The sequence below is a fragment of the Pogona vitticeps genome, chromosome 9 (genome assembly GCF_051106095.1).
Source record: "Pogona vitticeps strain Pit_001003342236 chromosome 9, PviZW2.1, whole genome shotgun sequence".
Classification (NCBI taxonomy): Eukaryota; Metazoa; Chordata; class Lepidosauria; order Squamata; family Agamidae; genus Pogona; species Pogona vitticeps.
Genome location: NC_135791.1, coordinates 23,185,252 through 23,211,182, shown reverse-complemented (window position 1 = coordinate 23,211,182; position 25,931 = coordinate 23,185,252). Strand labels below are relative to the sequence as shown.

The window sequence follows — 25,931 nt, the reverse complement described above, 5'->3', positions numbered from 1 at the left end:
TCTGGCTCTCCCAGACTCTCCCAGCCAAGCAGTGAAAATTCCCTCTCAGCAAAAAAAAAAGACCTCTAGTATCTTGCCAAAGGATTAGCAATTTAAATAGATTCCACTTGCCTTAAAGGACAAGGGGCTTTGAACCACATGCTCTTTTTCACACCTTTCTCAACTGGATGAAAATAGGCCCATAGCTACATTTAAGCAGGGTGCGGAAAAGCCACTTTTGTAGACTTCCACTCCCGCAATCCCGGTGGCTTGCCTTGCTGGAGAACCCTGGGAGCAGGGGTCCCAAAGAGAGGAAGTTTTCCAAACTCTGCATTTAAACCAAAAACACATTCCTTCTCCAGAGTCAAGCTTTGTAAAGGGCTCTCTTATTATAATTGATAGCAAGCAAGCCAGCAAGCAAGCACCAATTGACTGGAGCCTGTGACGTCAACAATCTGCCACTCTGAACGCATCTGTGTGAAAAAGAAGATGAGCCTCCTGCACTTTTAATAGCTGAGTAGAAGAGGGCATTTCACCAGATATACCTTGTCATGAAACGTCCATCTGGTGAATTCTTTCTCCCACTACCTGTCCATCCACCAAAATTTGGTGCCAATCACCATATCCGAAGAGTGAAAGCTAGTTTTCTTGAATGAAAGCATTCAAGCAGCACCCTCTCTGCCTAGTACTTACTGGGTTTCAGACGGTCGGCTGCTGCCTTCTCTTTGAAACTCTTCACTAAGGAAAAAGGCGGGAAAGAAAGAGTGAGAAATTTGTTTTGTGTCCTCTGAACTGCAGGGAAGAAAAGTCCTACTTGTGCGTAGAACAGGAATGAAGGGTTTTGTAGGGTTCCTGCTCATGCATAGAGCTGGAAAGATGAAGAAGAGAACAACAGAGGCATTTTCCCTGAAAAGCATTTTCACAGTGCTGGGTGGAAAAATGCCTGAATAAGGTCTCTCTTACATGTGATACGAACCCGGCCAAAGAGCCCGAAAAACCCACAACTATTAAGTATTTTATTTGCTAGTTTTGAAAATTTCTGTGTGTTTTATAAACAAACAAAGAAACATGGAGCAACTTGTATTCTCGAAGGCTTTCATGGCTGGGATCCGATGGTAGTTGTAGGTTTTTTGGGCTGTTCGGCCGTGTTCTGAAGATTGTTCTTCCCAACGTTTCGCCAGTCTCTGTGGCCGGCGTCTTCAGAGGACAGGTCTTAGAACTGGCGAAATGTTAGAAAAAACCTCCAGAACATGGCCCAACAGCCCGAAAAACCTACAACCACCGTTGGGAGCAGATCTATGGACACTGAAACATCAGAGTCTCCAAACTCCACTGACAGTGGAAATTTCCAGAGACTGAAGTTGAATGGATGTTTATGAGGAGCAAGTCATATTCAGAGCTGGATCAGTTCTACACAACAGATCTTTCCCCTGAGAAAGCTTGCAATACCTTTTCCATGCTAAGCAAAATTAGCTCTTCCAGAAATCTGTTTTGGTTCATCTGATCTCTCCGCGGTCTCTATTCCTGCTGCTATTTTAAAAAATCTCTCTTTGTCTACTTATTCCTGCTCTCCCACTGTAGTCCTTCCCGTTGGCAATAAACTTGTCTAAGCAACCTTTCCCTGCAACCCCTTTTGAGTTTTCCAGTTAGGGTACAAGAGTTGTTTTCTGAAAAGCATTAAAAATGAATTACAGTGGTGCCTCGCATTATGATGTTAATTCATTCCAGCGAAATCACTGTAGAACGAAAACATCGTAAAGCGAAATTAAAAAGCCCATAGAAACGCATTACAACCCGATTAATGCGTTCCTATGGGCTTGAAACTCACCGTCCAGCGAAGATCCTCCATAGCGCGGCCATTTTCGCTGCCTGTGCAGCGAGGAATCCATCCCAGAAAACAGCAGGCGGCCATTTTTTTTAACCCGCCAGCCATTTTGAAACCGCCAATCAGCTGTAGGAAAATCATCATTTTGCGAGAATCAGTTCCCGAAGCAGGGAACCGATCATTGCAAAGCGAAAAAAAAAAACCATTTAAAACATCGTAAAGCAATCGCTTTTGCGATCTCAAAAACTTGGTCGTTATGCGATTTCGTCGTAAAATGGAGCGCTCGTCTTGCAAGGCACCACTGTAATGGGAACTGTTGAGATCTTACCTCCCTGCCGCCCGGAACACGAACATCCCAGTTATGAACATGAGGCCCATAAGGCAACCAGCCACAACACCGAAGGTAACGCCTGGGGAGAGCGCCTGCCTTGGTTCTGGAGACTCCAGTACCTCTGGAGGGACAAGGAAAACATGAGCATGAACGAGACACTAAAGAAGTGGCCTTTCTTTACTTTATCTCTCTCTCCTATCCATCAGTCTTGGACAAAGCTGGGACAGTTACTTTTTAAAAACAATTCGCTCTAGTTCCTTGTTTTATCCCATTGAAATTATTTTGGGAAAAAAACCCTACATTGCATGTTGTTCTGCCTGTTAACTTGTCTTTTAAAAAATTCTTCCTCCCCCCCGCTTTTTTTGGGGGGAGCTTACGCTTCTTAAGAAAATGCATAAAACTTAAACATGACCTGCCTAGAGGCTCTTTAAAAAGAGGAGCCCCTGAAGTTCCCTTTAAAACTGATTTTTGAATGTAACTAGAAAATTATTCATTACCACAGTAAAGTTCCTTTCAAACTCTTCCAAACTTTAATCGCTAATACCACTCCCAGCCCCTGCCACCTGAGGTGGTTGCTTCGAACGGCATAGAAATCCAAAACAAATATCTCCTATTTGTTATCTGGATGCCTGAAGGGCTCTGGAACCAGTGCTTGGTCTCCATATGTGTTGGGGAGAAAGGGGGGGGCTAGGTTCTACTAGAGAGATGAGTTGTTACTTGGGACGTTTTATATTTCATTTGCCAGCCACTTTCCAAATGGCAGGAGCAAAATCCCAGCCCTTCCAATATAAATGTGCACTGTAGCATTCGTGATCAGTGGCATGCCCCCCAGAAACCCCAACCTCTGATCAGTAAGGGTGTTGTCCCAAATTCTGTCAGGCCATCCTGCAAAACCCTTTTGACCGAGTAGAAGTCGTTGTCATCGAGGGTCAAGTTTTTGATGTAAAGTGAGCAATCTTTTTGTACTGTCTCCCGACCGGTGTAGGATTCGTTGTGGATTGTTTCATTGGGTGGCCGATAGGTCAAGATGGCAAATTGCTTTAGCCGATGTCCTCGGAACCAGACGCAGGATTTAATTTCTTGTCGGGTTGCCCTTAGTAACAGGTTGACGTCCATGCCTACTAGAAGTTGGGAGGGCTCTGTCATGATCTCAACGGTAGCTTCCTTGGCAGCGTGGCTTCGGGTGACACAAGTGCAGCTGAAGATGAAGGCTGAGGAAGTAGGAATGGATGAGAGCAGAAGATAACAGACATTGCATTCAAATATAAAGCCAGTTCTGGGAAATAATGACTTGCGGCTCGTATTTCTTTCTTTATTTATTTCTTTTTTTAATTTATATCCCACCTATCTAGTCAGCTCAGGACCACTCTAGGCAACTAGACGTTAAGGAAAATGTTTATGGTTCCATATTGTGTTTGTGGATTTCAATGGCTTTGAAACACCAGCAGAGCTTCACCAAAAAAGAAGAAAGTCTAAAACTCAACAAAGCCTGGCTCTCAGCACCGAAAAATACAGCCTGCAAAAAGTCAACGAACTCTACCCAGCCACAAGGACTGGGGATCACTGCACACAAAAGACTAGCTAATGGCACCCATCAATCACAGTGATAGGTCATCTCCCCCCCCCTTATCGCAACAATATACACCCATAACAAAAAAACACCCTGATTACCACAATCACCCAATCTCTTGAAAAGGACAAAAAGCTGATCCCACAGGTACAAATACTCAGCTGCACTACACCAGAACACAGACAGAGTTCTAGCTCCTGTCCTCTGAAAATCCCAGCCACAGAGACTGGCAAAACGTTAAGAAGAAAAAACTTCAGAACATGGCTAAACAGCCCAAAAAACCTATAACAACCCTTGGATTCTGGCCATGAAAGCCTTTCTTAGTTGTTCAACTACTCACAGGCAGCCCTTGAGACAATATTCCACCAGTCCCTCCATTTAGTGCCCACGTAACTATACAAGCAAGTTTAGAAGTTTGCAGGTACATACAGAAGGGGTGAACCTATTGCTTCTTAAATTACAGTCATAACTCAACATGGATATGAAGTGCTGGTTCAATTATTCGTGCTGGTTCGTTGAACAGGTGTTTGCCATTTCCCCGCCCTGCCTCCTCTGACAGGCACCCATGTGGAGGCAGTGGGGCAGGAAGGGCGCTGCCTCTTGAGTGGACACCCACTGGAGGAGAGAGGGCTCTGAAGTGCCGAACCCTCGTTTGGCCGAGAAACGAATTGGCACAACCTGCCGAATCAGCAGTTCATGCTCATCTCTTGTCGTAAAGGAACTAGGTGTACTGTCATTATTGAAAGAAGAATAAATTACAAGTTATTCTGATGGGGGTAATGAGTTGCTTCCAAGCTTTGAAAAAGTTGGGAAAAGGGGATATGTAGAGCCTATTCATTTTCATTCATTCATTCATTCATTCATTCATTCATTCATTCATTCATTCATTCAAAAAATAATTCAATCCCAGCTTTGGAGGATCTTTTCTTCCAGCCCTGATTTATCACCAAACCTGCTTTCCTTCCCCACAGAATCCCTTCCACGCACCTGCTAGAAGCAGCATCGGCCACCAGTTTGGGCTGGATCGCCATGATGATTTTGCTACTTTTGGAGAGGGGAGGCTTCGAGACATCCTGAGAGATTCTTGTTGCCCACAGCCAGATGCCAGGGGTCCTGCTGCGCTCTTAGTCTCCAGTGCATGTCCTTTCCCCCCCAGCTAGGACCCCCACACACCCCTCATCCCCACAGTGAGCCATCTTAAGACCTATGGCCTAGGTTGGCTCATTGCCACCCCCAGCCCATTGTGAACGCCACACTGACAGGCAGAGGTCATAAAGCAGATGCCAGTTGCCCCTTTCTCACAGAAAGACTGAAATTTGACTCCATTAGGCCAGGGTTGTATATCAGAGGGGCAGTTGGGTGGGCTTTTGTGTTTGCCTTTTAAAAATGTTTCTGTTATATTTCTGCTTTGCCTTTCTTCACTGACCTGAAAGTGGAGTAGAATGAGCAGAAAGCTATATTTTCCACTCCACTTTATTCCATGTGAGGTAGGTTAGTGTCAAGACAAATAGAAAAGCAACTAAAATAAGTACAACTCCGACGCAAGGAAAACCTCCTTTCACCAATTACAAATTTCAACTGTAACATATACAGTAAAGGAAGGCATTTGTCCCTCTTAAGCTGCCTACTACATTAAGACCACTCCATATCCATGGAATCAGTATCCATGGTCTGAAAATATTAAACATAATAAAAGAAAAAGACTAGAAATACAGTGGTGCCTCGCTTGACAAGGATAATTCGTTCCGTTGAAATCGCTGTTAAGCGAAATCCTCATCAAGCGAAATGAAAGAGCCAATTGAAATGCATTGAAACCGGTTCAATGCGTTCCAATGGGCTGAAAACTCACCGTCCAGTGAAGATCTTCCATAGCTGTGGCCATTTTCGGTTCCTATATATATCCGTAATGTAATGCTTGTAATGCACAGACAAATATATATATAAGCCTGATTTTCTTACTTATTGCCTTACTACAGGCAATTCATTGTGAGTTACTATTATGCCAAGCAATGGGATATGGAGATTATCCATTGCAACAAAAAAGCATGGAGAAACAGAATTATGTGATCATGAAAGGGTTTTATTTTTTTGATCAAATATATGATACAATTTCACTCACTCCTACTGTACTGGACGTCTGTAAGACTTGGTTTTTAAGGAGTACCAAGATATCCTTTATACCTCCATTGTGATTTCCACGTTAAAGGGGCTTCTCTGTCTGGTGAAAGAGGTAGGAAATTTGTAGGTAGGCTGAATCCTGTGCCAGACATGAATTCTGTCAATCTTTTGGACCAGGAATGTGACAATGGGGTTCACCTGCAAGAAAACCATTAGATATAATAATAAAACAGAACTAGATACACCAACATCCCACCAATCTTTTCTTTGAGGACCAAGAATATTACATTGCCCATATTACTAAGTGCCATCATTTTGGAAACTGAAAGGCCAGGTGCTGAAACGCACCTAAGATTTTCTGTTAAATAATCTTCTAGAAGGTCAGGAAGTAATCTGGGAGGTTCCACAACCTGAGGCTAGATGTGGAGGCTAGATCTTAGCTGGTAAAACTGACTATATGACTAGGAGCTGGAGATATTTTTGATGCCTGGCATAAAAGATAAGGTGACACTCTGCCAACTGGTTAGAGAAGAGGGCCTTAGCATGTTGGTTGGTTGGTTGGTTGGTTGGTTGGTTGGTTGGTTGGTTGGTTGGTTGGTTGGTTGGTTGGTTGGTTGGATGGATGGATGGATGGATGGATGGATGGATGGATGGATGGATGGATGGATGGATGGATGGATGGATGGATGGATGGATGGATGGATGGATGGATGGATGGATGGATGGATGGATGGATGGATGGATGGATGGATGGATGGATCAGGGGTTGAAGGATGCACTAAAAAAGAGAGATAAATATTACCCTGCAGAACTGCTTAAGATCTTATACGAAACCAGGGATGCAATGACCGTGATTATAACAACACCCAGAACAAAAATCCCAGCAATGGCTCCTTCGGAGAGAACTTTGGGGCTTTTCGGTTGCAGGAAACCTTCTGAAAAGACAAGGAAAGAGCATGAGAGAATGAGGCAATGGATCATGGTGCCTTCCATTAACCTAACTTAGGCATCATTAGTCCATAAGAACAAATTCCAGAGCTGCATCAGCACATTATCCTTTTGAAAGACATAGCAAGCTCGTCCTTCTTCCCTTCCCTGTATCTCCCACTATGAAGATCCTTCAAATGTTTTTGATGTCACTTCGCACTGGGGCTAAGAGGGTGAGCTGAGAAACATGTGCTTGTTGAATGGCTTTCAGGGAGAGCCACAATTCATTGAGTCTCAGCCACTGCCCCAGGGCCGTCTCAAGTTCTCCCACCTCCTGAGGGCTGGAAATGTGTTGCCAGCACCTACTGCCCTCAACAGCAGCTTTGATGGTGCGACCAGCTGTCAATGTGAATAATGCTTCTGCCCTGGTGGACATCATTTGGGGGAAAATCCACAAGCAGTTGGACTATAAAGGAAATCTGGGCTACCTGAGCCAGGATTCTATAGGATGGGGAAAAAGAATAAAAATATTTACCTACGACCATTAAGAATATCTGTCCTGCTTCCGAGGCTACAGTAGTGTTCTTTTGGATTATATAATAACCCCCATCTGGGAGAGATACATTCACAATGTGGAGAGCGCAATCTGCCATCATGCTCTCCCGCCCAGTATAGGAGTCCTTATGTTCCACTTTGGAAACCGGGGGCGGCTCGTAGACCAAGATTTGATTCTCAACAGATATATCCCATCGGTACCAGGCGCAGATGAGAACGTTTTCCATGCTGTCGTTCGGGATGAGACTGACCTCTGTGCCAACTAAGGGGAACCATGGATCTGCGGTGACCAGGATGCTAAAGTTCTGATCACATTCTGTCAAGGTGAAGAAGTAGGAATTCAAGAGGTGGCCTGGGTTTGGGGAGGGGGGAAGTGGTGGAGGGAGGAGGAAAAGAAAGATGGAGAATTGGCCATTAGTTCCAGAGAAGTGTGTGCCCTAAAGAAGAATCTCAAAGACAGGAGCAGAACCTCTTCTGGATTTGCCAACATGATTGCAATTCTATCGGGTGGATTTTGAAACAGCCTTGAAAGCTCAGACCTCTAAGACAAAGAGCAAGGTTGGAAGCTGCTCTATACTACATACACTTAGAGACCTTTGGGTAGTGTGGGCAGCATATAAATTAAATAAATAAATAAATAAATAAATAATAAATAGATCCTTGACCCCTTCTGTTCAGTACTGTTTATATATGTGCTATAAAACCATAGAATCATAGGATAATTGAGTTGGAAGGGGCTTATAAAGCCACAGAACCCAACCACCCGTTCAGTGCAGGAATCTCAAATCAAATCTGACAGATGCTTGTCCAATTTTCTCTTGAATACCTCCAGGGCTGGAGTGATCACCACCTCCTGAGGGAATGGGTTCTATTGTCATACTCTTCTAACAGTTAGGAATTTTTTTCCTGATATTCAACTGAAATCTGGCTTCCTGTCACTTGAGCCCATTATTACATGCCCTGCTCTCTGGGATGATTGAGAACAGATCTTGCCCCTCCTCTGTAGGACTATCAAGGAATTGTAAAGTGCTCTCATATCTCCCCTTAGATTGCTTTCCATCAAGGCTAAATGTACCCAGTTCTTTCAGTATTTCCTTCTAGGGCTTGGTTTCCAGTCCCCTGATCATCTTTGTTGCTTTCCTCTGAACTTGATCCAGTTAGCATCCTTCTTAAAGTGCAGTGTGCAGAAGAGGATGCAATAGTCAGGATGAGGCCTAAGGTAAAGGTAAAGGTTCCCCTTGACATTTAGTCCAGTCGTGTCCGACTCTAGGGTGCGATGCTCATCCCTGTTTTCAAGCCCTAGAGCCAGCATTTGTCCAAAGACAGTTTCCGTGGTCACGTGGCCAGTGCGACTAGACACGGAACACTGTGACCTTCCCACCGAGGTGGTACCTATTTATCTACTCGCATTTTTACATGCTTTCAAACGGCTAGGTTGGCAGGAGCTGGGACAAGCAACGGGAGCTCCCTCCATCGCGTGGATTCGATCTTACGACGGCTGGTCTTCTGACCTTACAGCACAGAGGCTTAACCCACAGTGCCACCACCTCCCTATGAGGATGAGGCCTAACCAGTGTCATATAGAGGGGGACTAGTACTTTATAGGCTGTGGTCAATATATGCCCCCCCCCCAGTTGTTTTCACAGCCTCTGTCACTGCCATTTGCTGCTTTCCAAATTGTCATGTGATGCTGGCAGAGCAGACACTTCTTGGGGGTGGGGAGTTCCATTCAAGAAGGAAAGAAGACACTCTGCCCTGCAATACAAGGAGAGCTTTATGGTATGGGAGGACAGTCTGACACACTTTTGCACCATAGAGACCTGTGAGAGTTGCAGTCTAGTTTCCTAGAGTGGTAGGATCGGGTATCTCCACAATGGCCAGAGGTTTCCATTCTTCTTGTCTCCATTTCAGTGTGTGCATGCACACACAGACATGTACGCTCACACGCTGAGTAGCTGTAGAACTTCAGCCACCATTTGATTGCTGTTCTCCACACCTAGGCACCACAGTCTCCCACTCCCCACCCCACATGTCCCAACCTTTCACCTGCTAGAAGCAGCATGGACCAACCTCTTCTGCACCCAGAGCATGCCCCAGCTGTTGAGTGTGGTCTAGACAAGGTCCTTGACATTCCGGGAAGGAGAAAGCCTTGGGCCATTGCGGGTGCCCATTGGGATAACCAGCACCTGAGAGTGCCAGGTGAACCCATATCCCCTAACCACCCACCTCAGGTTCTCTCTCGGAATGTCCTACTGCTCGATTCTGGTCTCCCGGGTGACCACAGAAGGTCATAAAGCAAGAGAACTGAGCCATGGTGGGCTGGCCGGGTGGGAGGCCATGACGTATGTCTTTCAGTAATATATAAGCTGCCTTGGGACCTTTTTAAAGGAGAAAAGCAGAGTAAAAAATATTTTAAATAAATAAATGTGGACATGAAGGAGACCTCCATCAATCTGCAAGCTTTTGAATCGTCTCAAGGCTGTGTTCACAGAAATATGTGCAGCAATGGAAAAGGGCAATAGGAATATTTGTTTTTAAAGTTACATTATTGGATTGTAATGTGTAGTACCCTCAGCCCAGGTGATTCTAAGAGTTACAATCCAGAAAAAAAAAACATTCCCAAGCCCTAGAGATTTCCCACCCCACCCACCCACGGATATTGCAAATCAAATCTCTAAAACATTACATTTTCCTGCTATGATAGCTAGAAGCATCCAGCTAGCATTCTGAACATCGTAGCTAAAAAAAATTTAACATTTACGAGATTTATTTCAAACATGGTCCTTAAATATTTTATGACCTGAACCCTGGGGAAAATGGTGTAAAGTGGAGTCCATATGATATATTATATTATATTATATTATATTATATTATATTATATTATATTATATTATATTATATTATATTATATTATATTATATTATATTATATTATATTATTATACAGTAGGGCCCTCTTATCCGTGGGATCAGTATCCACAGATTCACTTACCCACTGTTTGAAAATATTAAAAATATTAAAAGAAAAATCCTAGAAATAAACATTTTTAAAGATGACCTTACTGGAATTCTCTGTATTGGAATCAGAACTCTGCTCTTTGACATTTGACTAGTGGTTTTATGAGCTGTTATATGGTCTGTATTTGGGCAGAAAAACCATTAATATCCCAAATACCAATTTGGAATAATGATTCAGTATGCAATAGACAGTGATTTCATACCTTAATTATTTTATTTTGTGTTTTTATTTATTCAATTTGTGATCCACCCAGCTTTGTTGTACATGGTTCAAGAGCAGCCTTTCCCAATGCAGGTCACACTCTGACTAATGATGCCTTAAATACTCTCTCTGCCTCAAATCCCCAAACTCTTTCCCCCCCTCAAAAATCTGTTTCGGATGGAACTCACTAGACTCTGAATCACCCCTCTGTTCTAGCTTCTCTGGCTTCGTTTCCCAACTGCTCTCATTGGTACATAATCTTCCACCTGAGCCAAAGCAGGGTAATCGCCACAAATACCATACTTTGGGTTGCAAAATATCATGGAATATGGAGAAATCAGCAGCTCTTGGGGGGAAAGTGCACACACTCGAACACAGAACTAAGCAACAGTCTGTTTTATTTTAGCAGTGGATACGGTGCCTTTTTGTTTTAAATGTCCCTTTGCCTCTGTTTGAGTGTAAGAGCTGGTTCTAAAGAAGTGGCCAAAATCATTTCTCTCATTTCCTCACGGGTTCCAAGAACGGGGAGCTGTTCCCTCCGAGGAAAAAAGGCCACGAGCCGCAGACAGGATGTTGCTGCAGACAGGAATAACGACAATCTTCTGGACAAAGACGATGATCATTTTCTAGGAGCACCTGAGAAAGAAAGCAACTTAGAGTCAGATGGTGATGAGAACTGGGAATGTCTCTACTGTAATATCCCAATCAGATCTTGAAATTTAATTTTTTTTTAGGGGGGGGGATTGGACTAAAAGCAAGCTTGGAAATCTCTTTTCCTACATCACAAGATGCTGCCCACCACTCCAACCCCCCATATACTTCCAGCCCCCCAAATCCAACATATATACTTTTCAGACTTTGAGTTTCCTAGTTCACAAGAGATACCAGGTTCCATGGAGGCTCAAGCGCACACAATAAATAAGGTGGGATCTGGAAGATGAAAGAACTGCAATCTTCCACCATACAAAATTTTCTCTGGATCTCTTTCCCTTTGAACAATGGTTCCCAAACTTGGGTCACCCAGGTGTTGTTGGACTGCAACTCCCAGAAACCCCGGGTAGCACAGCCAGTGGGGAAGGCTTCTGGGAGTTGCAGTCCAAGAACATCTGGGTGACCCAAGACTGGGAACCACTGCCTTAGAAAAAAACAAATAAACACATGTTTTACTGCTCCTTGGAATGCGCCCATCCAAGTCAAGAGGGTGCACCACATTGACCTACCACCCCTGTCCCATCTTGTGATGCTGGTACTTACCTCTCCCTCCTCTGGGGATGCCTCTGTCTCCAATTCTCCCACCTCCTCTCCCACCGCCTCTCCCAGTGCCTCTGCTACTGTTGCCGCCTCTGCTTCTCCCACTATCCTGGATTCTTTGAGTCCTCTGGCTCCTTTGCTGTGCCTTCTCCCTGGCCCTAAGGAAAGAAAGGGATGTTGGCTTTCTTTGCTACTGGCAACTGCTTGCTCTGAGGTGCTAGGACATGAGCTATCTTGTTCAGTTGCCCGAGATCAGTGGCCATTAGTCCACACCAGGCCCTGGGTCTCATTCATGCACTCTGGCCAATCTGGAATTGAGCTATGAGCATCTTCCCTACGGACAGCTGGTCTTTATGGACTTTCCATTTGCATATGCTTTGGTTTTCGAGGGGAAAAGACTCTGTGCCAAAAGGTTGGAGACCTCAACCAACACCCCCCCCCCAAAAAAGCTCTTGATCTCACCCTTGACAGGAGGTAAAGACTTTTGCCCAGCAGACTTAATTCCTCATCAAGGTCAAGATAATGGCAAAAAAATCCATGGATTTTGCAAGTATTCTTGACCTCCTTCTCTATTGGGATCTTCTAATACTGTAATATTTCCCCTATACTGTCTCCCATCTGCTTGAGACAAAAAACAACAACAGTGAATACAAAATCAGATGACTTCCTTCTTTAAAAAGCCACCAACCAGCCTCGTTAGAGAGGAAAGACCACTTCCTTGCTGAGACAACATCTCCAGTTGACTCAGTCCACAGGGCCCCATGGGAGCTGTCCATGGTCCTGATTGCCACCCAGAGAGACTTTACCTTGGCCAAAGAAGACCACACTTCACTTTATTGTGACTCTGGGAAGAAAAAATGGGATACTGGTCCTGGTATTTAAACAGAGACAGCCTGGATCAGTGGTTCCCAAACTTGGATCCCTAGATGTTCTTGGACTAAAACTCCCAGAAGCCTTCACCACTGGCTGCATTGCCTGGGGTTTCTGGGAGTTGTAGTCCCAGAATATCTGGAGACCCAAAGTTAGGAACCGTTGACCTAGATCAATGAAACAGAATTTAGCAGGTGTTCCTCACATTCCTACTTTCTTCGGTCTTCTTAAAAATACTATCTGATCCTGTTTGAGATTAGCATCCTCGGATCCTAGGCATGAATTGACTCGCGACAATGGAGCTGAATTTTCTGTATGCCACCCCTGCCTCTGGAACAAAAGTTGGGTTTCTCCCATGGGACCATTTAAACTCTATCTTTTAGGCTTGGTACTTACTTGAGCTCAGCGCTGTTAGCAAGTCTGGCTGCGCTCGCTTCACGAGGCCTTACAGTTCTAAAGAAAGAGGAGGAAAAAACAAAGTGTTTAAGCAAGAATGGGATGGCAGAATTGCAATGAAAACAGAGTGCCTTGCTAATCATAATTTTTACTGCCAGGTTTGGGGGAAGCTTTGATGCCAGAATGACTTGGTTGGCTTGGAGTACTAGAAGATGGGGTCTAGGGTTCTAGAAGATGGAATATGAGTCAAACAGACAACAAATCAACCAACAGTTAAGGACCTTTCCAGACTAGACATTTGTTCTTCAAATACAAGGTTCTGCAACTGTGCTGTTGGTATTTCCCACCACTCCCCAAATGACAAGAAGCAGAGCCTTGGGGGGGGGAGGGATGGCAACACCTCTATGACTATCATCCTAAAAAGATCTGTCTGACACCACCAGGGGGCCTTGAGAGATTCCACAGGATAACCATGTCATTCAAGGAAGCATCCTTTCACGTTTCTTGCGGCCAATAGGGTTATGGAGTGCTTCTGGATGTTACTTCTTTCTAGGATTGCTTTAATCATTTGAACATTCTGTGGCTCCTGCTATGCTGTTCTATTCATTGTGAGCCGTGGACACACAGTATTTTAATATCTGGCTTGTGTTCATCGACTCCTTTCAGGTTGCAGACACATTTTTTTAAAAAAATGGAAGAAATGAAGGAGAGACACAGAACGATTGGAAGCACAAGAAATGTTACCTTTTAGAAGCGACCATCTGGAAAGCAACCAAGCCTATAAGGACGGAGATCACGACAAGAGACCCACCAATGAGACCTCCAAGCGTAGCACCAGACAGAATTCCGGCTCTCGTTTCGGGCAGTTTGTCTCAAAGATACAAAGAAAGGCTAAGTGAGAACTAGGATCAAGGTCAGTGGCAGTTTGCACCAGTTGCTCCTGGAGACAAAAAGCAACCTGGGCTTCTCTACCACCGAAATCTACTAACTGGCACAGTATAATTTCCAGAAATGCCCCAATCCAGAGATGTAACTTGACCTGAACAGGTAGGGCTTTGCCTTGCACAACTATCTTCCCCACTGAAGGTGTTTTACACTACAGTGGTGCCTCGCATAGTGATCGCTCTGTTTAGCAATGAAATCGCTTTGCAATGCATTTTTTGAGATTGCAAAAGCGATCGCTTTGCGATGTTCCCTATGGGGGAATTTCGCTTTGTGATGATCGGTTCCCTACTTCGGGAACCGAGCATCGCAAAGTGACGATTTTAAAACAGCTGATCGGTGGTTTCAAAATGGATGCTGGGTAAACAAAATGTCTGCCCGCTGTTTTCTGGGATGGATTCCTCACTTAAGAGGCACCAGAAATGGCCGCGCTATGGAGGATCTTCGCTGAACGGTGAGTTTTAAGCCCATAGGAACGCATTAATCAGGTTTTAATGTGTTTCTATGGGCTTTTTTAATTTCGCATTGCGACGTTTTCATTCTGCAGCGATTTTTGCGGAATGAATTAACATCGCAATGCAAGGCACCACTATATTCTTTATTACTTTATATATGGCACTTCCATGAGAATTAGGGTTTTTTAAGTGCAAAAGTGGTTACTAGAGATGGGCGCGAAACGTGGTTTGGAGGTTTGTGCTGCTTTGTTGGTGCGGCAACGCAGGTGCCACGCATTCCCTTCCCCTACCCTCGGCTCGCTTCTCCGCTCACCAGCCGATGCAAGTTGCTCTTCCCCTCCTCTTCAGGCATTTGTCCAGTCCGGGGCAGGAGAGCCAGCTTCCCTCCTCTGCCTCCTCTGGCAACAGCCCATTCCAAGGCAGCACTGCAGGAATCTCTGCCTCGCCTCCTCCTCCACCACTGGGACTGGACAAACACACCTGAAGAAGAGGGGAAGAGCAGCACACACCGGTTGGCAAGTGGGGGATTAGCTGTGTGGGTGGGTGAGGGAAGAGAACTTGCTGTGGTGCCATGCCAATGAAGCTCCCATTTTTAGTCTTTACCCACAGATTCCTGTCCAGGACAGGAAAGGCAGTAATCCACTGAAGCATTTGTTACCAAGTACAGGAGACAATGCCATCTGTGACTTCTTCATGGAGGAGAGGGAAGTCTCTCCCTACTGCATCATGACTGGGGTCCCTTGTGACACGAATAGAAACAGTAAGGGGGTCTTGAGAGTGGTAAACTTACCATGGGGAGCCTGTGCCGTTCCGGCCCTAGTAAAAGCCACCTCTGTTGCCATGAGAGGGGGAGCCATTTCTGTGGTTATCGGAGGTGGAATGTCCTTTGTTGTCAAGGGAGGGCTAGCATTTCTTGTGATCAGAGGAAGAACAGGTGCCTTAGCGCTGGCATTCTTACCCGGCAGACCTCGAGCTAACAGGAAGCAAGACCCAAAGATGTGAACTGTTGGGGCATGGAAAGGAGAGAGAGAAAGAGAAAGAGAGAGAATCAGTTCAAGAGGTTGGGAAGGATGATGTCACATGAAATATAAGAGAGAGACTGCAACCCTTGCACATTTGCAGTCAGGAGGGACTTCCAAGCACACTAGCCAGAGCACCGGGCGCAACAAGGCGTGAGGTCTCTTCCTTTTATATTTTCCAAAGATTAGTGTTATTGTTGCACCATAGTCTTGAGATTTGGCTTGCTTGGAGGCCCCTTTAGAAGAATTCAGGGCAACTTTTTATAGAGAGTCTTAGAACAGTAGCTGGCTGGGTACCTCCGTGCAAAATGTCTTCCTTTTGAGAAGGAAAGCACATACATAAACACACACACACACACACATACACACAGATAGTGAGCGCATAAGGACTGATTGGTTATTAAGATAGAAACAACCTATCCGGTGCTTCAAATTCTTAAACAAAGCTTGTGTCATCTTGATTAGTGGGATTTCACAACACAACCCCTCCAGGGCCCTCTGCCCTCCAAAGGATGCCAACATCTCACCTATCAGAAGTAATATCAGCAAGAATCTTCCCTGTTCAGAAAGGGTCATAATTTCTGGACAATGTCGGAAGGACATTCCTGCCGTTCTTGGCAGTGGATCCGTCTTAGACATCCTGGGAGATTATATTTGCGGCTGACTGGATGCCTGGGTTCCCTTGATGTACCTTGCCATGAATGCCTGCCATTGAGCCCATCCATTTACCATCCAGCCCAGGGTCTATTTTCCCTAGGATGCTACATTTCTAGCAGCACAGCCCTGACTACCCAGGTAACGAGGATGTCATAAACCAGATATGCCAGTCATAGTTTTGGGGTAAAGGTCTCCCTCTAGGACAGGCAGGGCTAAATATATAATATGAAACATAACATGAAAAAGTTAAATATAAGCCTATATTAGTTCCCGACGTATATATGCAGTCAGAGATTCTGGGCACTGGAGGTTTTTATTTCATCAGCAGATACATAATGGACTTTTCCGCCTCCAGTGTTCTGGGCAGATGTAATTGTTGGGCCATCAGAATGTCCTTGATTATTTCAACATGATTTTCTGGTAAATGGAGTATCAATTCATGGAGAAAGAGCAAAAAGTCCAGAAGGATGATCTGGTGGATGATCTTCCAGACTTGAATGCTCACGATATCCTGGATGAAGATAATCTTCTGTTTTTCACCTGGAAAAGAGGCAGTCTACCATCAGAAGATGAAGGTACCTGTACTCATTACCCATCACCTCTGGAGACTCAGAATGGAATTTTCTGACCCACTCAGAGACGCAGTTCTTCCAGCATGGAGCCAGCCCAGATCCAAACTTTTTTCTCAAAGATATTTGTGGCACTCGGCTTTTCCCGACACCAAAGTAAGTGGGCATAGAATCTGGAAGTCCTCGGCTTACCGATTCTGCAACCTGCAGCAGCAAAATGAAGAATAGCAATGAAGCAGAATGAACTACACCACTGCAGAGGAGCACCTATAAAATCTCATTAGAATTGGCTACCTGGCACAACAGGGAACCGAAATATTTTTCAAGCTCTTCTTCTGCTCTGCTAGTTCAGTGTTTGCTAGAATTTTTGTTTCAATGGGTGCATTTTAAAGTGCCATGTTCCAGCTGCAACCTGTAGTGGCGCAGTCCATTTTCTGGACATTTTGTCACTACACTTCCATTTCATTCTCTTGCAGATGCCATTACAGCCTCTTTCACACCATCTGCAATTGTGTTTGGCAACCTTAAACATCAGTAACTCTGTTGTTTTTGTTTTGTTTTTGCAACACTAAGTGCCTTCCAGGCAAGGGTGTATGTCTATACCTCCCTCATTCTCACATGTAAAGGCGATGAGATGGCAAAATATTTACTACAAATCTCAGTGAAGGTTCCTGGCTTCCCAACAAGAATTTTTGCACACACATTGCACCAAATTAGGATGGCTACTCCCTTGCTGTGCACACTGTTAGTTACTGAAGCCTCAGATGGGTTGTTTCTATCTTTAGCTCAATCGCCTCTTCTTTCTCTCCTTGCTTTCTTTGTGGGTATGACTCATGTTAGACATGTGCTATCTGGTTTAAAGAGCCATCATTTTATGTGGGCCTTTGACCAATTATTATGTATTGGTTCTTTGAGATGGAAAGTCATGCTCACGTCTTCTAGATCCTAAACAGTAAATCATTCAGAGATAATGAAAGCCACAACATGTCCACAACAATGTTGACTTTGAAATACTGGACAAAACCAGCAATCGTTACATCAAACTGCACGGGGAAGCCATTGAAATCCACAAGCACCAGCAGAACTTCAACAAAAAAGAGGAAAGTTTGAAACTCAACAAAACTTGGCTCCCAGCTCTGAAAAATACAGCATGCAAAAGGTCAATGAACTCCACCCAACCACAAGGACGGGGGATCACTACACACAAAAGACCAGCTAATGACACCCATCAATCACTGTGACAGATAATCTCTCCTCCTTATCACAACAATACACCCACAACAAGACACACGAATCACCCATCTCCTGCAAAGTACAAAAGCCTATCTCATAGCCATAAATACTCCACTCCCAAGCAAACTACACCAGAGAACAGAGTGCTGTCCTCTGAAGATGCTGGCCACAGATACTTGCGAAACGTTAGGAAGAACAACCTTCAGAACACAGCCAAAAAGCCCAACAAACCCACAACAACCAATGTTGACTTTGTTGGGAAGGACTAGAAATTTACAGAGCAGGGATTTGAACTGGTTTATTGAAGACCTTCTACAGCACTGCCCTGTAGTCTTTATTCCATCTTCTAGGGCTGGTTCTCACCCAGGCATGATGTTCTGAGGGCTTAAATTCTCCTGACTCCCAATCCTATGGGGGAAAAAAATTGAGATTGTAGGAAATTGCATAGAGATGGAGTCTCTTGCAATACCAAACCAATTTTTTTCCTCTCTTCATTTTCAGTTCTCACCCCCAACATTCCTTCCATTTCCATCTCTGAGGGGCATGCCTCAGGTAGAGCAAAGGTGATGTGCAACAGGACAACCTTGCCAGTCCAACATAAAAAGGTAACCTCAAATGTCCATCTAGTTTCCATGTGGCTAGCCAGACACACAACCAGACCATAAAAGCACTGGTCCCCCCCCCCATAACACTATTGATTCATTGTGGCAAGTGCATGGCACCCTCCATCCAAAGTTGAGAAATTACTTTTCTGGCCGTCATACTGTTCTTCAGAACCCCAGCCGGGAACAGTGGCTTCTTTGGGCTACCATGGCCAACATTAGCCACTGGCTCAAGGAGGAAGCTCTTCTCTAAAGACAGAGCATCTCTTCTCCAAATGGAGGGATTTCCGTAACCTCCCATGACTAATTGCGATTGACTGGCTGCCAGTCCAAATCTGGCGCTCATCTTCATTGCTACCTTACTCTTTCCAAGGCTCCTGGTTTCCAAATTGGGAGGGGATCAAGAAGCAGAGATCTGTTTTCCTGCCTCACTCTCCCATCCTCCTCCAGAAAAGGAAGGAGAATAATCGCTCACTTCATGGTTGTTTCGTCTTTGAGTGCCAGGCTATCTAGAATGAGGAGGAACAAGTAGAACCCCAATGCCTAATGTCCAACCCTCCTTCAATTGCAGAAATCAACCAAGCCCAAGATGGCCACTGTGGCGTGGTTTGTGAGTGGGAGAGCTTGACTGGGAACAGGGAGACACTGCGTATTGGATTTGGGCTTGATATTGAAACTCATGGAGGTGACCTTTAGGAAACGCCTGTTTTACAACTTCATCTATTTCACAGAGTTGTTGTGCGGAAATGGAGAGCCAGGTGGTCTGTCTTGAGCTCATGCGAGGAACAGTGGGATAGAAATGAAATTTAAAAGCTATTAAGTGCTGCCTCTTAAGCTGAAGAGGCAACCCAAAATCCATTTGCCGGAACGTTTTTGACTAAAACTGGTTGGGTAGCTCAGCGGCTTAGACATATGGCTCAGGAGCCAGAGGTTGGGAGTTCGATTCCCCCACTGTGACTCCAGAGAGAAGAGTCAGCCTGGGTGGCCTTGGGCCAGCTGCACCGTCCCAGAGTATCACCCAGAAAAAGGGAAGGGAAAACCACTTCTGAGTATTCTCTACCTAGAAAACCTAGGCATCACAACGCTGCAGAAAAACTTGGATTACCCTGTCCCATCACCATGTGTAGCTCACACTTACTCTTGCCCAATGTTTTGCATGCTTAATTTTAGTTGATTTAATCTCTGCTGTCTGTCCTGGCTTAGAGTTCTGTGGGGGAAAAAAGAGGTCTCAGATGAAGACAATTAGAGCTGGAATCAAAACATAGGACCTGGATTTTAACTCTTCTCAGTTCCAGTCCTTTCCACAATATCCCCCTTTCCTGCCGCCATTACCATTTTACATTAAAGTGGCCAGATCTCAATGCACCACCTGGACTCTCAAATAATTGCTTTGCTTCCTGGGTCTCAAGTTGGAGAGATGAATCTCAGTGCAAGTAGTGTTGGAGGAAGATAACATTTCAGTTTTGTGCAGGACTTGCGAACCTTTTTTCTGCACCAGCCCTGCCTGCCTTCCTTCCTGCCTGCCTGCCTGTCTGCCATCCATGCATCCATGCATCCATGCATCCATGCATCCATGCATCCATGCATCCATGCATCCATCCATCCATCCATCCATCCATCCATCCATCCATCCATCCATCCATCCATCCATCCATCCATCCATCCATCCATCCATCCATCCATCAGTTCCTTCCTTCCTTCCTTCCTTCCTTCCTTCCTTCCTTCCTTCCTTCCTTCCTTCCTTCCTTCCTTCCTTCCTTCCTTCCTTCCTTCCTTCCTTCCTTCCTTCCTTCCTTCCTTCCTTCCTTCCTTCCTTCCTTCCTTCCTTCCATCCATCCATCCATCCATCCATCCATCCATCCATCCATCCATCCATGAGGAACATTGCAGTGCCATCTCTTGAAGCACTAGTACTTACAGGGCCTCAGAAGAAAGTCTCATGGTCCACGTAGGTTCTAACCTATTATCAGGAACGAAGAAAAAGAAGAAAGAGTGGTGGAACTTAGTTTGGTCCCCTTCAAGTGTGTCTGAGATGACAGCTTCATTAACCAGCTGCAACCTTCTCCACTTAGCAAGACAGTAACATTGCTTCTTTAAGCCCCTTCCAGATGCAACATTTCTCTACAGTCAAGGATCAGGATCTTAGCAGGATTTTCTCAGGTACCCAAATCATGTTCCTCGTATCAAACTTTGTATCAGCTTCCAACCCCCCCCAAGCTCCCACACCCTTTTCTCCAGCCCCAGCCCCTTGGTTTATTCTTTGTGGTGCTTTGTATGGAGGCAGAGCTATGACTCTTCCCAATAGCATGAAAGTTGTCAGGAGAATCGGGAAGCAATAGCCAAGAAAGCACAAAAAAGCACACATCAACAGTAATTAGCAGTGGAAGCCTGCTGTACATGGACAGGTGCATGCAGAATGTACTGAAAGCACTGAAACACTTTAGCGCTAGACCATTGAAGTAAATGCCACTCTCTTCAAGCTAAAAGGGGAGGCAGACCAAGGCAGACAAAATGCTGCATCTTGAAGAGTACCTAAAATCCCAGAGGTTGCTCTTACTTGAAATAGTTTGGCCAAAATAGTGATTAGTATTTTGGCTTTTCAGTCTGTCAACCCATTAGTCTGCATTTATAGTCTATGTAAATACAGCATAGGTAAAAGGTAAAGGTTCCCCTTGATATTTAGTCCAGTCGTGTCCGACTCTAGGGCGCGGTGCTCATCCCTGTCTCCAAGCCGTAGAGCCATCCTTTTGTCCATTTTGATTACTGTCTGAATGACTAGCTTTGGCTTTCTCCTTTGAATTTTCCAAAATATTAATTTAATTTAATTTAAATTACTCCCACGCCAACTCCACCAGAGCACAGAGTGCTGTCCTCTGAAGATGCCGGCCACAGAGACTGGTGAAACGTTAGGAAGAACAACCTTCAGAACATGGCCAAAGAGTCTGAAAAACCCACAACAACCATTAGATCCTGGCCGTGAAAGCCTTCGCAAATACAGTGGTGCCTCGCATAACGGGCACCCCATTTAACGACGAATTTGCATAGCAATGAAGAATTTGCGATTGCTTTTGTGATCACATAACGATGTTTCCTATGGGGGAAATCGCTTTGCGATGATCGGTACCCTGTATCGCTTACCGATCATCGCATAGTGATGATTTCCCCCCAGCTGATCGGCGGTTCCAAAATGGCCGCCGGGTAAAACAGGGACGGATTCCTCACTTACCGGGCAGCAAAAATGGCTGCCGTATGGAGGACTTTCACTTAAAGGTAAGTTTTAAGCCCATGGGAACGCATTGAAGGGGTTTCAATGCATTCCTATGGGCTATTTAATTTCGCATAGCGATGAAATCGCTTTGCAACGATTTTTGCTGCACGGATTATCATCGCTATGCGGGGCACCACTGTACATTAATTTAATTTAATTTAATTTAATTATACTGTCTCATCAGTGTCAAAGCACTGTTCTGGGTGGCTTGACAACATTAAATTGGAAGATACTTGAAATGAACAAGGAATGAACATCACCTTCCAGCGCTTTCAAAGCTTTGGTAACTAATCAAGCCCACAACGAGGACTGAGCCGATGAGACACCCCATGACAATTCCTGCAATCGTTCTTAAACTTAGAACTTTCGACTCTTTTGGTTCGGTTGGTTCTGGTGTTGCTGAAGGCAGAAGGAAAGATCAAGTGAGAACTGGAAAATGGAACCATGATGTCTCTCCCCCTACCACCACAATTGTGCCTTGGGCACTATTCTCTCTGTCGGTTTCAAGTCCCCAACTCAATTTCTCAGCCATGGTCTTCATTTTCATCCTCGTTAATCGCATCTACAATTTCTCCTCCTTTGCTTATCATCTGCTGTGATCTTGTGGGACTTAGGATCAAATAAGACAAGACGATTAGGCGGCCATTAAGAGTTCCCTTAAGGGGTGGAAGACATTTCCTTAGCCCAACTTTCCTCACCTCTGCGTGGTGCATGTTGGCTTGCTTTTGTTTTCTGATTGGTCACTGAAAGATAAACACAGACTTCATTTGCAAGCCTGGTAGCTGAGGCCAGTCTGCTTGCCCGCCTTGCAGCTTTGAAGGAACTGCGTCTCTGGAGGGAAACTATTTGATCAGCTTTTTACGTCAAAGCTGTCACCTTGTCTGCTTGGACTGAAGCAATGTCAAGTCTCGTTCTGGCCATATGTTCTTCAACTGGCCCTCAGAGAAATCCATGCTTTAATCCGTTGGTATATTCTAAACTGCTCAAGGTTGACAGGAAATTGTTTTCATGAATAATTCTATTATTAACCCATCAGAGCCCCAATGTCAGGAGGTTCAGATGGGGGGGGGGGAAGAGAGAGAGAAATCCAAATTCTGTTGCTATATTACTGAAAGCCAGTGTGCTATTATGATCAGTATGATACAAAAGTTAGGTTATTAGCAGCTTGGATCATTTTGATCATCTAAGAAAGAATCCAGGGCACATCCTTTCCCCCAAAGTAAGGGGCAGGAGAACAAAGATGGCGCTACCCTAGACCAATGTAAGGAGTTTGCTGATGAAACCTCCCCCCAAATCAAGCATCCTTGTGGGAGTTGTTGATACCTCTGTCATGAGGCAGGCAAGATTTTTGTTCTGGAGATTCTGGACGAGATCTCCAGGTGAGCATTTAAGCAAATGATCTTGGGAGGTTATCAGCTAAAAATAAATAAATAACTGTCTCAGACTTGGATTTGAACCAAATCAATGTCAATGTCTTTGTCCCATAGATGGGTAGGGGAGTCAGATGATTTGAGAATGGGGGGGGGTTACTAAATGTTCGTAAGAGTTACCTTCTTGAACTAGTAGAAATCTCTCCCCATATTCAATTCTGTTGCCCTTTCTTTCAATCAGGACTCCATAGAGAGCCATGTCCTCAAAAGAAACATTGGCGAAGTGCAGAGAGCAGTCGTCGTCTGGTGTCTGGCGCCCGTTGTAACCGGGCTTATAGTGGATAGCAATGGTTGGTTTTAGTTGATAGACCAAGATTTCGAGATATCTTTCTCTTCCACCTCTGAACCACAGGCAAGAGACCTTGTCGTCAAACTTTCCTTCTGGGATAAGAATGACATCCTGTCCTTCCTGAGGATACTCTGGACTCCTTGTGACTTCGATGGTTGTGTTGGCAGGAATTTTTTCAGTCAGACTTAAGAAGATCGAAGCACCCAAGGCATGGGCTGGTAGGGAAAAGAGAACAAGAACAGGATTTGTTTCAACAAAATAAACCCCATGAATATTGGGATTATTCCTGCTGCCGTTATGATTACAGTAGGACCCCCTATCCACAGAATCAGTATCTGCTGAGTCACTTATCCACTAAATTAAAAAAAACTAAATTAAAAAACCCATAGAAATATGTATTTCCAAGATACATTTATAAGAACCGGTTACCAGAGGGAGCTAGAGACCACATTTGTCAGCATCTGCCGTGATCTTGGAACACGGGCACGTTTAAAAAGATGGATAGTTTGTGATCCAAATAGGTGGGAGAGGAGACCTCCCTGAAGTTTTTTGGAGTGGCCTACTCCACCCCACCTTGCTCAGACCATGGGTTGTGCCTGCTTAAAAAAACACTATAGGGCCCCCTTATCCACGGGATCAGTATCCACGGATTCATTTATCCACAGCTTGAAAATATTAAAAATATTAGAAGAAAAATCTCCAAATTACATATTTTTGATGTAGTTCCTATATCTGGCTACTAGAGAGAGCCACAGACCATGCTAATGTTCACAAGAGAAATATATTTCCATGATGTCATTAGCAGAACTAACCACAAGAGGGAGCCAGAGACCATGTTATCTATAGCATTTGCTATTACAATCGCGTTCACTATAATCTGCGTGTTTCGGTATCCATGGGCGGTCTTGGAACCACTCCCCTGCAGACACCGGGGACCTATTGTACCTACAAAATGTGACTGGTTACCCATCGTTTATGTTTGCCACCATATTTAAGAAGCGTCATTTTGCTATGGTGTTATTCCCTCTGCCTTAGAGCTCAACAGTCTCACCAGCTAGAAGAAGGATGAGCCAAGATATTCCATTGACAGCGATGGCCCAGCTGTCTGCAGCCCATGTCCGCATAATGGTCCAACCCCTCGGAGAAACGCAAGGGATTTGGGCATGCTGGTTGTGTTTTGGTCCAGTTAGATGACTCGATCTGCTCCCTTTCTTTGCCCAAGCGGCTTAGGACCTCCAGAGAAGATCCCCCCCCCCGGGGTACCCACCCTCCCCCAGGAATCCCGAGGTCCAGGGCACCTCACCCCTGGGCCCACCTGCCCACCCCTTCCTGGTTCTCAGGTGAGAGAGGAGAAAGGAGGAGGGGAGGAGCTGGAGGAGGAGGTCACAAAGCAGAGCTCCGAGCCATTGTGAAGTGCAGAAGTGATGCGATAGGGAAGGCCCCACCTGAAGGTTTGCCTGCCTTCCACATGGGGTGGGGAAATGGGGCAGGAGTTTATGAATCATCTCCCTTCCTACCTGTCTCCATGTTCTATCCAGATTTAGGTTATAACGCTGGAATCGGGATTCGTGTAATATTATGCCAGATCCTGGAATGTGCAAAGACAGGCCCCGAGAAGACAAGGGACATGAGGCTCTTATTGTCTGATCGACAGAGATTGTTGTATTTTATTCCACAAACCAACGAGGTCCTATATGCTTGATTGGTATTCCTGCCTTGAGCAGGGGGTTGGACTGGATGGCCTTGTAGGCCCCTTCCAACGCCATTAATCTATGATTCGATGATTCTGATTTTGTGTCTCTCCCTTCTTTCGGTCCTGTTCAGCTTCTGGGTGGGCATAAAGTGCAGGCAGGCAATTTGGGAATGCCCAGATGTTTTGGGGCTGCAACAGCTATCAGCACTAGACTTGGGTGGACTATATACTCCGGATTAAAGACGGCCATGAACCGCTGATTCAGTCGTTCAGCACAGTTCGTTTACAGGCCACACAGCTGATTTGTGGTCCGGCGCCCTGCCCGCTCCAGCAGGCACCCACTTCACAGCAGCATCCCACCTCCTCTTAGTGCTGCCTCCAAGGGGGCACCCGCCAGAGGGGGCAGGGCACCGAACTGCGGATTAGCTGTTCAGCCGGTAAACGAACCACCATGCCCATCTCTGCTCCTCATTTCCCTGTTGATGGAGTATGAATAGGGTGTTGTGGCAATTTCATTTAATATGATGGATAATTGTGTTATCCATCCTATTAAATGAATGCTGGACCATAAAGAAGGCTGACTGCCGAAGAATGGAAGCTTTTGAATTGTGGTGCTGGAGGAGACTCTTGAGAGTCCCCTGGACTGCAAGGAGAACAAACCTATCCATTTTGAAGGAAATCAACCCTGAGTGCTCACTGGAAGGACAGATCCTGAAGCTGAGGCTCCAGTACT

General features: G+C 45.1%; 1 protein-coding gene across 1 annotated transcript; it reads right to left on the bottom strand.

The window, feature by feature from the left end:
* Nucleotides 1-789: 789 nt before the first annotated feature.
* Nucleotides 790-25,032, bottom strand: LOC144584252 (cell adhesion molecule CEACAM5-like). Its single transcript, XM_078379986.1, has 6 exons — nucleotides 25,023-25,032; nucleotides 23,337-23,720; nucleotides 7,355-7,657; nucleotides 2,978-3,346; nucleotides 2,133-2,256; nucleotides 790-847 (listed from the first exon to the last, which is right to left on the bottom strand). The coding sequence occupies exons 1-6, from the start codon at nucleotides 25,030-25,032 to the stop codon at nucleotides 790-792; spliced, it is 1,248 nt and encodes a 415-aa protein (XP_078236112.1).
* Nucleotides 25,033-25,931: the final 899 nt, after the last annotated feature.